Below are 15,645 nucleotides of genomic sequence, written 5' to 3' on the forward strand. Positions count from 1 at the left end.
TTTCCGAGGTCTTAACACACTCAAATAACACACAGGTTGTATGGTGCTCCCAGGGTGGCGATGGCACAGGGAGCTTGGGCCGATCATCGTTGCATGCAACTATATTTTTTACTTATTTCTTTTTCTGCATGAAATTTAATGCAGAAGCATATGTAAAATTATAGATACATAGATAGATAGTGTCCTTTATTGAAAAATATCTCAATATATACAAGGCTGATTGTGGTGGATATAAGTGATCCTTTGCCGCACTCTGCTTGGATCAGCCTGAAGTGGAATGTGCTCTGTATGATTGTGTCCATAATTGCAGTGGTGGTTTATTGTGTTAAGGCTCTGAGTTACTGATGGGAAGGTTGGCGGTTCACCCAGCTCTCCCAGATTGCTGCTGTTGGACTCTCGAGCAAGGACCTTAACCCTATCTGCTCCAGGGCAGTATCATGGCTGACCCTGCATGCTCTGACCGCAGCTATGTTGAAGAACGAATTTCACTGTGCAGTATGGTATAAATAACATTTATTTATAAATAAATTAATGACAAATAAATGCATAACTTAACTAAATAACCAGCAGTTCAGCACATATTCTGTTCCGACAAAATGACCACAAAATGTGTCATCCTGTGTTGACAGGAAACTTTAACTAACCACAAAAAAAAAAAAAAAAAAAACAGACCCCAGCTCTCCAGCAACAGCTTCCATCTGCTACACAAGTTCTTAAGACTCAGATTTAGCAAGACTTGTATTCCTTTGTTTTCCTAAATTAACTTCATTGGATTTGTCTACCAGTAAGCTCCAGTTTGATTGGGGATGTGCTTTCTCACTGTCTGAACGCAGGCTGTGCGCTGTTAGAAAGTTATACTCGTCTCTAAAAACAAGTCGAGTGTTTTTTCAGTCAGTTGCATAACCAGAAATGAATTTTGCTATAAGGAAATATACAAATTAAAATCATGATTGTTTTCAGCAGTGAGATGAGTGAGGACATTAAATTGTTATTTAATTTATTTAAGCCCCAGTCTACTGTCAAACAATCTTTTAACATTAGTAAGTGTTTTTAAAATACTATTATGACATTTTCATTAAAAAAATATTTAAACAACGTACTATTAACAGGAGGAAAGCGACACATTTAGGTCACTGAAATTAGTTAGTAGTTTTAAGAGTGATTTATGAATGTGCTGAGAGAAAAGACTTAAAGGTCTTAAGGACCTCCTATTTTTGAACCAATGGGTGTGGTTTACAAGATAAATATCACCTCCTAGGATTCCTTCTTTCAGTTTTGCAATCATGGAACTCGTGCTTTCTGTATTCGTTCTGTGTCTTAGTGCACTGGGACCTGTTACAACTATCAGACTGGATGGAAATGGGTACACTGACATCCTTATAGTCATCAGCCCTGCTGTGCCAGAGAATGAAGAACTTATCAATCAAATCAAGGTATTTATACATGCTTAAATACATTTGGAATAAAGAGATTTCATTGTTTTTTTATACAGGGCGATATAACTTAATATAGTTCTGATGTTGATGCTACCAAGAATGAAATGGTATGTGGCTTTTATGAGATGTTTATTAGTTTATAGTACAATAATGTTAATTATTGATTTTGACAAGTGTGACTTATAGGTCTTCATGCATTAAGTATGAGTAATCATCTTATATCAGTTAAAATAATGGAAAACTTTACACTGAATGCCCTTCCTCACACACCCCTCCCATTTTATCCGGGCTTGGGACTGGCAACGCATCCAGTGGCTGGGGTTTGGGTCCTCTGCATGGTCCTATGCATTCCTATGCATATGCATTCGTTTCTCAAGCATCATTTTGTCTAGAATTCAGTTAAACATTCAGACATATGTAAAGTAATGTTAAAAATCAATTTCAGGAACACAAAATTAATTAAATTAAATAAATTAAATAAAAAATCAATTAAATTAAAATCAATTAGATTAAATTCAGCATTAGACACAGGGCCACAAATTACAGTTAGCCACATTTAACCACATTTGTCGCTGTGCAAATAATTTGCATACTGTATATAAACACTACACAGTGAAGGAGATAGATATCCAATAAGTGCATATGATTATAGGTGGGCGCAATGAACAAAGGCATTTTACACCTTAATAAAAAATGCATACGTAAACAGTATACAGAGGAGTTATATACAATTAGTGCAATGATTATAAATGGATGCAATGATTCGAGAAGAATATATACATGTGTTCAAATTGTTATGGAGAGTGGAATGAGAAATGTTATTATCTATACAATATGTGCAACTGTTATGAATAGTTATAAAGAATGCAATCCTATCCTATCATATTATCCTTATAGAGCAAAACTGTTTCCTGATTATTGTAAACAGCAACATTGTAATAATTTTTTTATGAAAATATTAAATGAAAAAAAAAATCCTTAAATACCTTACAAACTGATATTTCATTAGACATTGTTTAACACTAGAAGCGCCGCGCCAGTGTCACCTACTTTTAACGCGATTCACCGGTCATATTGTTTTCAATAGGAAGCTGTCGCTGACACACAATGATCACTAGATCTCGCTTTCACCCAAAGCAAATAGTTTAGCTACAAGATCAACTTGCACTTTGACATGCATTATTCATTTCTGCGTTGATAATCAGCGATATTTTTTTTCATATTCAACTGAGAGAACCTACTACAGAGTCAAGGGGACAAAGAAAGAAAAAAAAACGTCTAAAGAAAAAAAAATTATGTTTTGCATTATAACCCAAAACCTTTGCGATATAACCCAAAACTTTTGCGCTATAACCCAAAAACTTTTTACTTTTTTCTGCCGATTTTTCTCCTTCTTTGTCCATCTAGGGGCTTCCTACTATAACAAAAATGAAAGCTCTACTTTATTTTATAATGTTTTAAGAAAATTCATTAGTTCGTTCATTTTATTTAAAGCTTCTCGGATGTGTGTTTAGTGTGACAGTGCTTTAGATGAAGCAGGAGCAGCGATTTAGTTCTGAACTCGCTTCCATGAAATTATCGCTAAAACAATGTAATGACCCCTCCTGAGGATATAAAGGTTTATTATTTATGATGAGTTCATAAGTGCATTTGTGGACATATATGTGACATATATGTATGGGGCAAAGCCGCGCATTAACTGTTTAAAACGGGCAGATCCGCAGGATGCTACGACGCAGAGTTCTAAACAGGCAAAGGAGCGGCCATTTGTACACGCGGTTGCCAGGCAATGCTGCTGTCAGGCAATCAGCCTAAATGAGCCGCACCTGGCAGCGTGTTTATATAAAGGGTTGTGATACCGTGACACTTCGTGTGGTCATTACTGTAGGTCACACCAGTAAAAGGTGTCAGGGCCAAAGTCTAAGCCTTTGTGTGTCTAAGATGCCAGCGAAAGAGTGTGAGCGAGAAAGTGAGGGAGAGACCAGGAGGCCAGAAGTAGCTCAGTGGTTAAGGCATTGGACTACGGTTTGGAAGATCCCAGGTTCAAACCCCATAACCACCAAGTTGCCACTGTTGGGCCCTTGAGCAAGGCCCTTAACCCTCAACTGCTCAGATGTGTAGTAAGATAAAAATGTAAGTCGCTCTGGATAAGAGCGTCTGCCAAATGCCCAAATGTAAATGTAATGAGAGACACGCATCAGTTTAGTGCGCGCTCTTGGGGATAAATCGCACGCGTCTATCATCTTTTTAATCAAAACGCTGCATTTTGTTATGGCCGCAGGTTTATACACTCCGATGCATTAATTTTAGATTAATTTTAAAGCATCTTTTTAGGCCTAAATATTAATTTTTATTTATGGCCAGGTGTAATACAAAGGGAAGACCTGTTGTTTAGTTGTTCCCTGCATGGTGTATCTGCACTAAGAGATTGTGTGTGTGCACGGAGAGTTTGTGTTTGTCCGCATGCACGTCTCATGCTGTAAGTGTGAATGCACAGAGAATTTGTGTGTGTTTTCTCCTTTGATCTGCTGGTTACAGCGGAGCGCTGACATTTAATCAGTGAAAAGTATCCTGTAAAAGCCAACGTAAAAAGCATTTAATATCTTTAGCCCACCACTGACATGTATAGATTGTTTAATGTTGTTGCAAGAAAAATACATACTGTTTTCTTTTTTATGAGCCGGGTGTCACGGGTGCTGTGCGAGGGCTTCATATCATGAGGAATATATGCAAAGGTAATAACAAGGAAGTCTTTTAATAAGGAAAAACTCAACATGAACATAAATTAACAGGAGCTAAGCTAACCTGTAGCTAACCTAAATAGGAGCTAGGCTAATGAGGTGAAACTAACACTAAGAACTACAACTTAAACACAGAGCTAAACTTAAACAGGAACTTTATCTAAACAAACTAAACATGGCTAAGTGCTAAACATAATAGAACTAAGCATAACCTGGAGCTAAACAAGATAATGGGCAAAACAAGACTAGGAGTTACACCTAGCTATGAGCTACACATGACTGGAGAACTAGGAGAAATGGCATGACACCAAGACATGGAGAATTCACAGAAGATTACCCAAACCATACGTACACAAAACAGCATATGAAACACAACAGATGCCAGACGCAAATCAACTGAACAAAGGGCTATTTATAACCAAAATATAATTTTAATATAAAATATAATTTTATAATCAGTCACTTCTAATTATCTGCCTCGGTTCAGGTGAGCGCTCCAATCACCTGACCGAGGTGCACATTGGGAAATGCAGTTCAAACTAAAAGAAAACAAAAGGGAACACAAGATGGAGTCTCTGCGTCTGGCTCCCTCTTGGGGCTAACCGTAATCACAATTTCTTTTGTGCTTTGAGGTGACTTGTTCTTTTTTCCAGAACACTGTACAGACAGTAAAGAGTTAGAATATAAGCACAACAAAATCAGAATGTCAAATAAAGTAAGTGGAAAAATCGGTAACTGAATAACTACAATATATTAATAAAAGGCTTTCTTACTCTTTGTTTTTTGCCCGCACAAATGGCAACATTCTTTGTGGAATAAAACATCTTTGCCTCCATTTCTGTTGCTACTAATATCTGTAGGAACTGCAAATCCCTAGGGTTGTTTCGTTCAATTTCTTTTATAGCTTAGGGCCCTCCTTTTCTCCCAAAATAGTGTGAATATCTGCACCAATCACCAACCATTAAAATGTTAAGAATTTTATAATATATATATATATATATATATATATATATATATATATATATATATATATATATATATACACACAGTGGTGTGAAAAACTATTTGCCCCCTTCCTGATTTCTTATTCTTTTGCATGTTTGTCACACAAAATGTTTCTGATCATCAAACACATTTAACTATTAGTCAAAGATAACACAAGTAAACACAAAATGCAGTTTTTAAATGATGGTTTTTATTATTTTAGGAGAAAAAAAATCCAAACCTACATGGCCCTGTGTGAAAAAGTAATTGCCCCCTGAACCTAATAACTGGTTGGGCCACCCTTAGCAGCAATAACTGCAATCAAGCGTTTGTGATTGACAATTGTGTAACTTGCAACGAGTCTTTTACAGCGCTCTGGAGGAATTTTGGCCCACTCATCTTTGCAGAATTGTTGTAATTCAGCTTTATTTTAGGGTTTTCTAGCATGAACCGCCTTTTTAAGGTCATGCCACAACATCTCAATAGGATTCAGGTCAGGACTTTGACTAGGCCACTCCAAAGTCTTCATTTTGTTTTTCCTCAGCCATTCAGAGGTGGATTTGCTGGTGTGTTTTGGGTCATTGTCCTGCTGCAGCACCCAAGATCGCTTCAGCTTGAGTTGACGAACAGATGGCCGGACATTCTCCTTCAGGATTTTTTGGTAGACAGTAAAATTCATGGTTCCATCTATCACAGCAAGCCTTCCAGGTCCTGAAGCAGCAAAACAACCCCAGACCATCACACTACCACCACCATATTTTACTGTTGGTATGATGTTCTTTTTCTGAAATGCTGTGTCACTTTTACGCCAGATGTAACGGGACATGCACCATCCAAAAAGTTAAACTTTTGTCTCGAGGTATTTTCCCAAAAGTCTTGGCAATCATTGAGATGTTTTTTAGCAAAATTGAGATGAGCCTTAATGTTCTTTTTGCTTAAAAGTGGTTTGCGCCTTGGAAATCTGCCATGCAGGCCGTTTTTGCCCAGTCTCTTTCTTATGGTGGAGTCGTGAACACTGACCTTAATTGAGCCAAGTGAGGCCTGCAGTTCTTTAGATGTAGTCCTGGGGTCTTTTGTGGCCTCTCGGATGAGTTGTCTCTGCGCTCTTGGGGTAATTTTGGTCGGCCGGCCACTCCTGGGAAGGTTCACCACTGTTCCATGTTTTTGCCATTTGTGGATAATGGCTCTCACTGTGGTTCGCTGGAGTCCCAAAGCTTTAGAAATGGCTTTATAACCTTTACTGATAGATCTCAATTACTTTTGTTCTCATTTGTTCCTGAATTTCTTTGGATCTTGGCATGATGTCTAGCTTTTGAGGTGCTTTTGGTCTACTTCTCTGTGTCAGGTAGCTCCTATTTAAGTGATTTCTTGATTGAAACAGGTGTGGCAGTAATCAGGCCTGGGGGTGACTACAGAAATTGAACTCAGGCGTGATAAACCACAGTTAAGTTATTTTTTAACAAGGGGGGCAATCACTTTTTCACACAGGGCCATGTAGGTTTGGAATTTTTTTCTCCCTTAATAATGTAAACCTTCATTTAAAAACTGCATTTTGTGTTCAATTATGTTATCTTTGACTAATAGTTAACAGTTTTTGATGAGCAGAAACATTTAAGTGTGACAAACATGCAAAAGAATAAGAAATCAGGAAGGGGGCAAATAGTTTTTCACACCACTGTATATATACATACAATGTGTGTTAACCAACCCTTTCAGTTGTACATGGATGCCAGTGACAAGGGCCTGGGGTCTATCCTGATCTAACAGTCAGCCGAAGTTAAAAGGGTTATAGATCATAGCATACGGCCCCCCTGACCTTGAGAGGAGCTGAGCAGAATTACTCCACCTTGGAAAAAGAGTGTTTGAAGATGGTCTGGGATATGAAAAAATGGAGCCATTTACTGACCATGTCACCCTGTCAATACCAGGTCATGAATTAGACGCAGACGCTGCAGCAGTTAGTCTTCCTGGTCCCCCACTGAAAAGGTTGTCTCAACCTGGGTCCTAATGCCCTGTCCAGGACTGCACAAGACCAGAAAGTCTCCTTTGAACATCACCAGGTGTAAAGTGACCTAGAAACAAGAAAAAACAACTAGTGGTCCCCCAATCACTAACACAGTGCTTCTTAGATTATTTCCATGACAACCCATTGGGTGGACATCTTGGGAGGCTAAAAACATTGCTGAGGCTACTTAAGGTCATCTCTGAACCAGGAGACTTTGGGGCTGGGCATATTGGGGCTGAGCAAAACACAAAATGCTTACCTGCTGGTGGTGGTGGACTATTACACCAAATTTAATGGAGATGTTTCTGCTGAGGGACGTAAAGACACAAAAAAAATTTTGAAAGTCTGCGGGAATAGATCTTTACCTGATGGGGCATCCCCAAATACTTGATTTCTGATCAAGGTCCCAAGGTCACATCCAAACTACTGGCAGAGCTTTGCAAAAAAGGGGTAGTGTCCAGAAACTAACTACTAGTTAGCATCCACAAACCAACTTAACAGAAAGAATAAACTGTGTATTTAAAACAATAATTGCGTCCTATGTCGGTCAACATCATCAAAACTGGGACCAGTGGTTACCCAAGTTCTGTTTTGCCATCAACACAGACCAACAAGAAACAACAGGGAAAACACCAGCGAGGCTCACTCCAGAGACCACTGAAAAGCCCTATCAATGATTAACCAACTTCTGATTAATCAGCCTATTAAAGGCGTAAAGGAGTAAAGCAGGGAGAAGATTGTGCAGTTTATATGTGCATAATGAGTGCTCATAAAATTTAATAGGGTAAGCTCACGTTTACTGCCTGTCTCAGTTTTTTTTATCTTAAAATCACTTTTGTTACATTGGTGAGGAAACCTTGGAAGAGTGATGATGATACAATTCTTGGAGTCCTTGCTGTTCTCTGACCTCAACAAAACCCTCACCAATACTTACCACACCAACAATAAGAGCTCCTTAAAACAAAGATAGAGAATAAGTGCTAAAAAAGGACTTTCAGAACCTGCCTCTGGCAAAACAGGAGGGTCAGTCTTCTAGAGTCTGATACAAATTCAGCCAGAGATTAAAACCACACCATAATTTATGCTGGATAAATTGGTGCGTAGCATGTTGCTCATGTTAGCTGGTAAATCTGCCATCCACCTCTGCATCATGCAGCATCTCAAACCCATCCACAGGTGCTTGAGATGGCTGTGGCTTACAGACCACAGAAATGTGCAGTTATGTGGGTAAAAATGAAGGTATCTGGATTTCCACTTGGAACAAACAAACCACTGGTTATTTTATACTGACCATGAGTTAAAGTCGCTTTTGTGTGGAAACTGTATATGATGGATATATTGTAATAAATTCTGTAAATGTACTCCCCAGTTAAATACCTTATGCATTTCACAGCTCAAGTGAACATGTATTGTGATAGCTCCTTGACCATAAACTGAAAGGAAGAGTCTGGCTGCATGAGAATAGGAGCTGAGGTAAATCGCTTTTTCAACTCTAGAAATGCCCTGGCTACCTGTTCCAACCAGAAAAATTGGGTCTTGCTTGAGGTCTTGGCAGGGTCTATTTAAATCGATGATAAAACCGATGATAAGCGATGATAAAACCCAGAAAACAAACTGTGCTGCAATAGAACTTCTTACCTAGAAGAGGTTGTATAAGGTGACATGGAGGGGATCCACATCTGCCCCATGCAGACTCTCTCCTGGTGTCCCACAGGGCTCAGTACTTAGGCCTTTTTTGTTTTCCCTCTATACCCAATCTCTTGGTTAGGTCATATCATCGCATGGCTTTTTCATACGATTGTTATGCAAATGACACGCAACTTAATCTCTCATTTCCTCCCTCAGACAAACAGGTTTCCACCCGGATCTCATAATGTCTGGCAGCTCATCAGCTGAAGCTCAATCTGAGTAAAACCGAACTGCTGTTCATCCCTGGTGATTCATCTCCCGGTCAAAAACTTTTGATCTGCCTGGAAAACAATTAGATCACTCCTTCAGCCACAGCCCGCAATCTTGGGGTAACTGTGGACAATTATCTGTCATTTTCCTTACTCGCTTTTGTCGATTTCTTTTTACTTTAAAAGAATCCGGAATTTTGTTTCTTCATAATCTATTTAGGTGCTTGTTCAGTCCCCTGTTATTATATAAGAATTGACTACTGCAGTTCACTCATGGCAGGTCTTCCTCTGTCCACTGTTCATCCTCTGCATCTGATTCAGAATGCAGACACGCGTCTCATTTTCAACCTTCCCAAGTTCTCCCACATCACCACTACTGTGCTCACCACACTGGCTTTATGTAGCAGCCTTCAACAAATTCAAAGCTGATGCTGATGCTTGCCTACAAAGCTAAAAATGGCCCATCATCCTTTTACCTGCCTGCTCTAATCACACCACGCACTGCACCACGTTCCCTTCGATCCTCCAGCACTGCTCCCTCGTCCCACCATCTCTCAGGGATAGAGGAAGACATTCATTTAAACTCTTTTTTTATTCTGGTACCTACTGTAGGTTGTGGGATAAGCTTCCTCTAGATGCCCGTACAGCAGAGGCTTTGACAATTAATCGACAACTCAAGACGTATCTGTTTCTTTAATACTTGGACTAATCCCTCCACCTCCACCCCACCGAAAAAAAAAAACTTCCCGACTATGTTTGACTGATGGCACTTAGTTAGTAACCTAATAACCCAGTTTATGTATCTAACCAAACCTCAAATAACAGAAACTTCTTAAGCGGAAGTACTTTTTGTATGTTGCTCTGGATAAGAGCATCTGTCAAATGCTTAAATTTAAATAAAACTTGCATTTCTTAGTTTTGACGCAGAGCTGTTTTTTTAGGGGCCTCCAAAGTATCTTACGTAAGTTGCCGTTGTGTTGCTCTAATGAATGTGAGAAGATAAGCATGTCATTCAGACAGAAAAAAGTGAAAATATTGTTGAAATATTTCTATTTGTACTCTTGTTATGTACACATTTACAATAGGTTGCCAGTTCTGTTATTTTACATACCCTGACCTCGGACTGGTGTCGATATGTTAGCTCTAACAACCCATGTTTTATAGTGGCAAATCACAAGCAAATACTGCCTGTTATTAGTCCTATGGTTTTGGAACATACGAGACAAACTGGTTTTACCCATAGAAAGAAAAAACATACATTGATCTGTCTAGTCATATTTGAAGGTTAAGTTGTCTTTTTTTTTACTTTTTTTCGAATTCCATGCTGTACCGCACTATTGTTTCTGTTTCTTTAGAATTTTGGGAGTTTGTAGGTGCATTGTCTTCTGCATACTCTGTCTATACATGGTATGCGCACAGAGTTTGTTGAACGAATAAATTAATCAAAAAGGGTTTCCCCTCAGGAGTCATGATTGGCTGGATCTGCTTTTTTTTTTTTTTTTTTCCCGATTTTCTCCCCAATCTAGTCGTGGCCAATTACTCCCCGTCACTAGGAGGCTCCCACACACATCAAGGCTACTACAACCACTCAGTCGGGAGGACGAAAGCTATCTCGTGTTTCCTCCGAACCACGTGACGCGAGCCGACCGCATCTTTTCGAACTGCTCGCTCACGCACCGTTAGGGGCGGAGTAACACACTCGGAGGAAAGCGCTAGCCGCTCCTTCCGTGTGCGCGAGCTCACAGACGCCACTGATTGGCTGTAGAGCCGTGATTAATGTGGGAGCACAAGTACCTCTCATCCCTCCCCCCTGAGAGAGCTCGGCCAATCAGCTCTCTCTGTGCCTCCGGCTGTGAGAGGAAAACAGCATCACCCGGGGTTCGAACCAGCGATCTCTGGATGATAGGGCGAGCGCTTTACCACTGCGCCACTCGGAGGCCACTGGCTGGATCTGCTTTGTCACAAAAAGCAATTATTATTATTTTTTTCTATGTTTTCATATAAATCTGATGTTTTATCCACATTTTAGGTAGGACAGTTTTATTTATTTATTTATTTTAAGTTCTCTAACACTACAGGTGAGGTGACTGTGTGATTAGTAATAATGGAAGAAACTAAAGTTAATTCATGAATTATCAGTGCATTTTGTGCCATGATCATTTTGAAGGTCAGGGATGCTTAGCTGATCGTTGAGGCAACAGATTAGGTAAAAGTCTAGCTATTTTTATCAATGCTAATATATACGAGGACCTTGAGTTAAAAAAATCTGGTACTATACTTGTTTTAAAAAGAAAAAAAAAATCTGTTTGTCAAAGCAGGCATTGTAATAGCATTAGGGTGTTAATTAACATCTGCTATCAGATAAGGAATGTTTAAGACAGTTGAGTGTCCTTGTGCATGATGTAATTAAAGTTTAACCATATATTTTTTCATGGGGAGACAGGGTTAATGTTTAATAGCATTGTTTAGAAAATGTTTACTTTACAGGGCGCTCCCTACTGCTTCATTTGCGGTAAATGTCGGTGAAGGGAACTTCCCTCTACAAAACTTGAAACATTAAGAACACTCTGAAAAAGTCACCTGCACTGATGTCATATTCTCCGTATTATTGATAATAATAATAATTGATTAAAGGTGTCCCGAGATTTATAATTTTTTTACAGATTACTAGTCTATATACTACTAAAGTTTTCTTGATTAAATTAAAGTCTTAATTATTGTCATATTAATATGACGTCATCATCAATAATTATGATAATAAATATCTTTTTTCACGCTCTTTTTGTCTGGTTGACCGCTGACTGTACACTCCAGTACACACGATAAAAGGATGACGGCAGATGGCAATTTTAATTTGCTGCATTTTCTATCTTTTTTTTTTTTATAAATATGAGGAGGACTCAAATATACATTGAGTATTTTATTTGAAAGTAACCTTCAACCCAGTGTCTTGAGTTTAAAAATGTTTTTGTTTTCTATACATAGCATATAGGGGGAAAACTATATATGCAGTATTATCTTATTTTAACACTCTTATTTTGGATGTCAAAACGGTTTTGTAGCTTCCGGTGTTTTCTTTTCTTTGGGAAACAGGTCCAAATGGCTTGTTGTGTGTTTAAGGTTACCCGGCCCCTGCACTAGACCATCACATATGAGTTGAGTTAGCTTTCAACGTGTAAATAATCTGTAATCTGAGTTACACAAAGTCTTTTCTTTAAAATCTTTAAAAAAAACTGATCTAAAGTAACCATTGATATAGAAAACATACAACAAAAAGTAAAAATAGAAGTTATTGATTTTTTTACACTTGGTTCCTCTGTCAGTGTACCATCATGAATTAAACTTCTATAAGCTGTTAAAGCAACGTGTTTTGCACTGTAATTTTAAAAACTTTTCTTTTAAAACTACAGGTAAAATGAATGTTTTTATGGTTTTCTCTCTTTTTTTCCTGTGTCACTATTCGCCTTCACCAGTGAACGTGATCAATAATCTGTCTATTTAGAATATTTTTGGGTTGTGGAAAGAATCGGTGGAGTTTCCATTATTTCTTATGGGGGAATTTGCTTTGATATACGAGTGTTTGATATGCAAACACGCTTCTGGGATGAATTTTGAAACTTCCGAAACTCTGCTTGAGTTTTAACTGCAAACACTATTTTATATTTTATCCCTTAACATGAATATACAAGTGGTATACAAGTGGATATAGTGGTACTGTAACATGCATACCAAAAATATACTTACATTACTATCTATCCATGGATTAAATTGCATAATATGAATAGATTGATGTATAAAGATACATGAATAATTTGCCACAATGTCCATAGGAAATGCTTATCAGTGGATCAGAATATCTGTTTGAAGCTTTAGACCACAAGGTGTTCTTCAAGGAGGTGAAAATACTAGTACCACCAACCTGGAAAACAGGAACGTATGAGAGAGCAAAAACAGATTCCTTCAGCAAGGTAAAATTGTTGATTCAGATTTATTGTAATGTATAGTGGTTGTGGGGTGTATTTATATACTTATTTATTTATATCAACATGCCAATCATTCATTTTAGAAATTGTATGTATTATATTTAATCTGTATGTAGAAAACTTGTATTTATTTTTAGGGCAGAATAAGAATTGACAGCCCACATCCTGTACTTGGTGATGAGCCCTACACTTATCAGACTGGGGGTTGTGGAAACGAAGCTGAATACATTCATTTTACACCAAACTTTATGTTAAACAACAGTTTTATTAAACCATATGGACCTAGAGGTAATAGCTAAGCTGTGATGAACACACACCATAACAGCTTAGTAACAACTATTATTATTATTATTATTATTATTATTCCTTTCAGGAAAGGTTTTTCTGCATGAATGGGCTCACCTCAGATGGGGGGTATTTGATGAATATAATGTGAAACAGCCCTTTTACTGGTCTGCTGGTCAGATTCAACATACAAGGTTTAATGTGCTGGTTTATTTTCTATAACTAACAAATTTATAGATTTTAAATGCACAGTAAACCAATTGCTGTCAGTAAGTTGTTTTTTTTTTATTTCAGCTGTACAGATAAGATTTCTGGCCAGTGGTATGAAATTGTTAATCAAGAAACTTACCCTTGCGAGTCTGGTGAAGATGGCCTACCCACATCTAGCTGTCATTTCTTTCCAGATGCAGTGCAAAATGCAAATACCTCTATAATGTACAATCAAAATATAGATTCTGTAAGTAGAACTCCACAGACCGAATACTCCACAGAACAAAAAAATAGTTTTTAATAAATTCTTAAAAATGCTGAAATAGTTCTAAAAACTAAAATGAGCAACAACAACAACAACAAAAAACGGTATGCCATCAGTTTTAAATAAGTAACTTCTACAAAACTTTTTGCAGATGAAAACATTTTGTCAAGAAGAAGAACACAACATTGAAGCACCCAATGAGCAGAATAAAAAGTGTGGAAAAGCAATACGAACTGTAATCTTTCAAGACTCGGTAGATAAAGATGTCCTTCACAATCTAAAGCCTCTTCAATCTGCACCACCAGCACCAACATTTAAAGTGATACAGAGAGGATCTCGGGTTGTCTGTCTCGTCCTTGATGTCTCAGGAAGCATGAAGGTATGTAAAATCAGTTTAAAATTACCCTCTTAAAGAAAAACAGCTCAAAGTATAGCATATTAATGTCTATAATGAAAGATAAATGTACAGAAATCAAAAGCTTTCAAAAAATATCTTTCCCAAATTACTTACCCAAAGAAAATAAGGCAAGACCTGGCTTAAGATATTTGTTACAAAATACACTGTAAAATGCACATCAAAATGGTAATGGTTCTTAGTTAGTGGTTCTTAGATGGTAATATTAGTAAATATTTATTATTTCATTTATTCCACTTCAACTACTACTTTGCTAATCCAGAGTCTATTACAGGGTGTAAAACAAAAATCTGCACTATCTGTGACGCTGACAGTGCACGATAAATGAAGTTATGTCTATTAAAAAAAGAGTCGTCTCACATTTGCCTAATCGAGTGGTTAGCAAATCTATTTTTACTCTGTTACGGATCCAGGTCACTACATAACATATTTGCATAATGTTCGCCCATGTTCTACAACTTGCCTGCCATCTTACAATTAACGTTTTCACACTCTTGTTAATGTGACCAAGCATTCATGCCGGGTTCGCTTAAACACTTTGTAATATAAAAAACAATAAAAACGAGAGCACACAAAATCCTTTTTAAATGTTTATTTTCCACCCTTCACCAAAACTGAACTTAACACTCGTGACGTGCGCATGCCCCTTGCCCTTCTACGGCAAGCCACGAGGGGAAAAATGCATCACACACTCGCAAAGTGCGCATGCGCCTTGCCCTTTCCCTTACCTGCTTTCAAAGGGACAGCCGGAAAAAAGCAGAGATTTTTCAACCGGACTATCTTTGACTGGACAAATTTCCTGGACTTCTCACCCTCCATCATCGGCCTCCTGGACTTCATTAACCCCGGTGAGACTGAGCCATACTCGGTGTACTCGGATAACACACATACAATAAACATGGAGTTCGGACATTTTCCACTCACTTGCGTTCACGCAGACATACACATACCGTTTATTATATGTAGTTTGTAAATATTGTTTATATCTTTGTTTGGTTGTTGTGCACCTTTTTCATTTACTTTATTTAGTTTTGTATAATACACGTTTGCTTTATCTACTTGTTTGTGTTTGTCCTTTTTGTTCACTGGCCTTTTAATGCAACACCAATACAAAGATAAAAGACCTCTCGATTTTTTAGCCACAGTTAATATAAAATTAGCTGGTCGTTACACGGTAAAACCGACGGCATCTTTTCTATGTATTGACGGGTCTTCAGAGCTGTCATTCAGTTATGATCATGGGCGTTTCGTTTTGCGACACACGCTGTAGCGGTAGACTAATCACAAAGGACCGTGCCATATGACCAATCACATTTACATTTAGGCATTTGGCAGATGCTCTTATCCAGAGTGACTTACATTTTTATGTCATTACACATTTGAGCAGTTGAAGGTTAAGGGCCTTGCTCAAGGGCGCAACAGT

At 38.0% G+C, this 15,645-nt stretch overlaps 1 protein-coding gene across 1 annotated transcript in view; it reads left to right on the forward strand.

Annotated features, from left to right (window-relative positions):
* Positions 1–1,269: 1,269 nt before the first annotated feature.
* Positions 1,270–15,645, forward strand: part of LOC128533699 (calcium-activated chloride channel regulator 1-like) — a 28,992-nt gene continuing 14,616 nt past the window's right edge. The window contains exons 1-6 of the mRNA XM_053507993.1: positions 1,270–1,433; positions 12,895–13,032; positions 13,185–13,335; positions 13,421–13,526; positions 13,627–13,789; positions 13,959–14,186. Coding sequence (XP_053363968.1) covers positions 1,284–1,433; positions 12,895–13,032; positions 13,185–13,335; positions 13,421–13,526; positions 13,627–13,789; positions 13,959–14,186 — 936 coding nt within the window. The 5' untranslated portion in view covers positions 1,270–1,283. The remainder of the gene's footprint in view (positions 1,434–12,894; positions 13,033–13,184; positions 13,336–13,420; positions 13,527–13,626; positions 13,790–13,958; positions 14,187–15,645) is intronic.

This window comes from Clarias gariepinus, chromosome 11, assembly GCF_024256425.1.
Source record: "Clarias gariepinus isolate MV-2021 ecotype Netherlands chromosome 11, CGAR_prim_01v2, whole genome shotgun sequence".
In the NCBI taxonomy this organism is placed as follows: Eukaryota; Metazoa; Chordata; class Actinopteri; order Siluriformes; family Clariidae; genus Clarias; species Clarias gariepinus.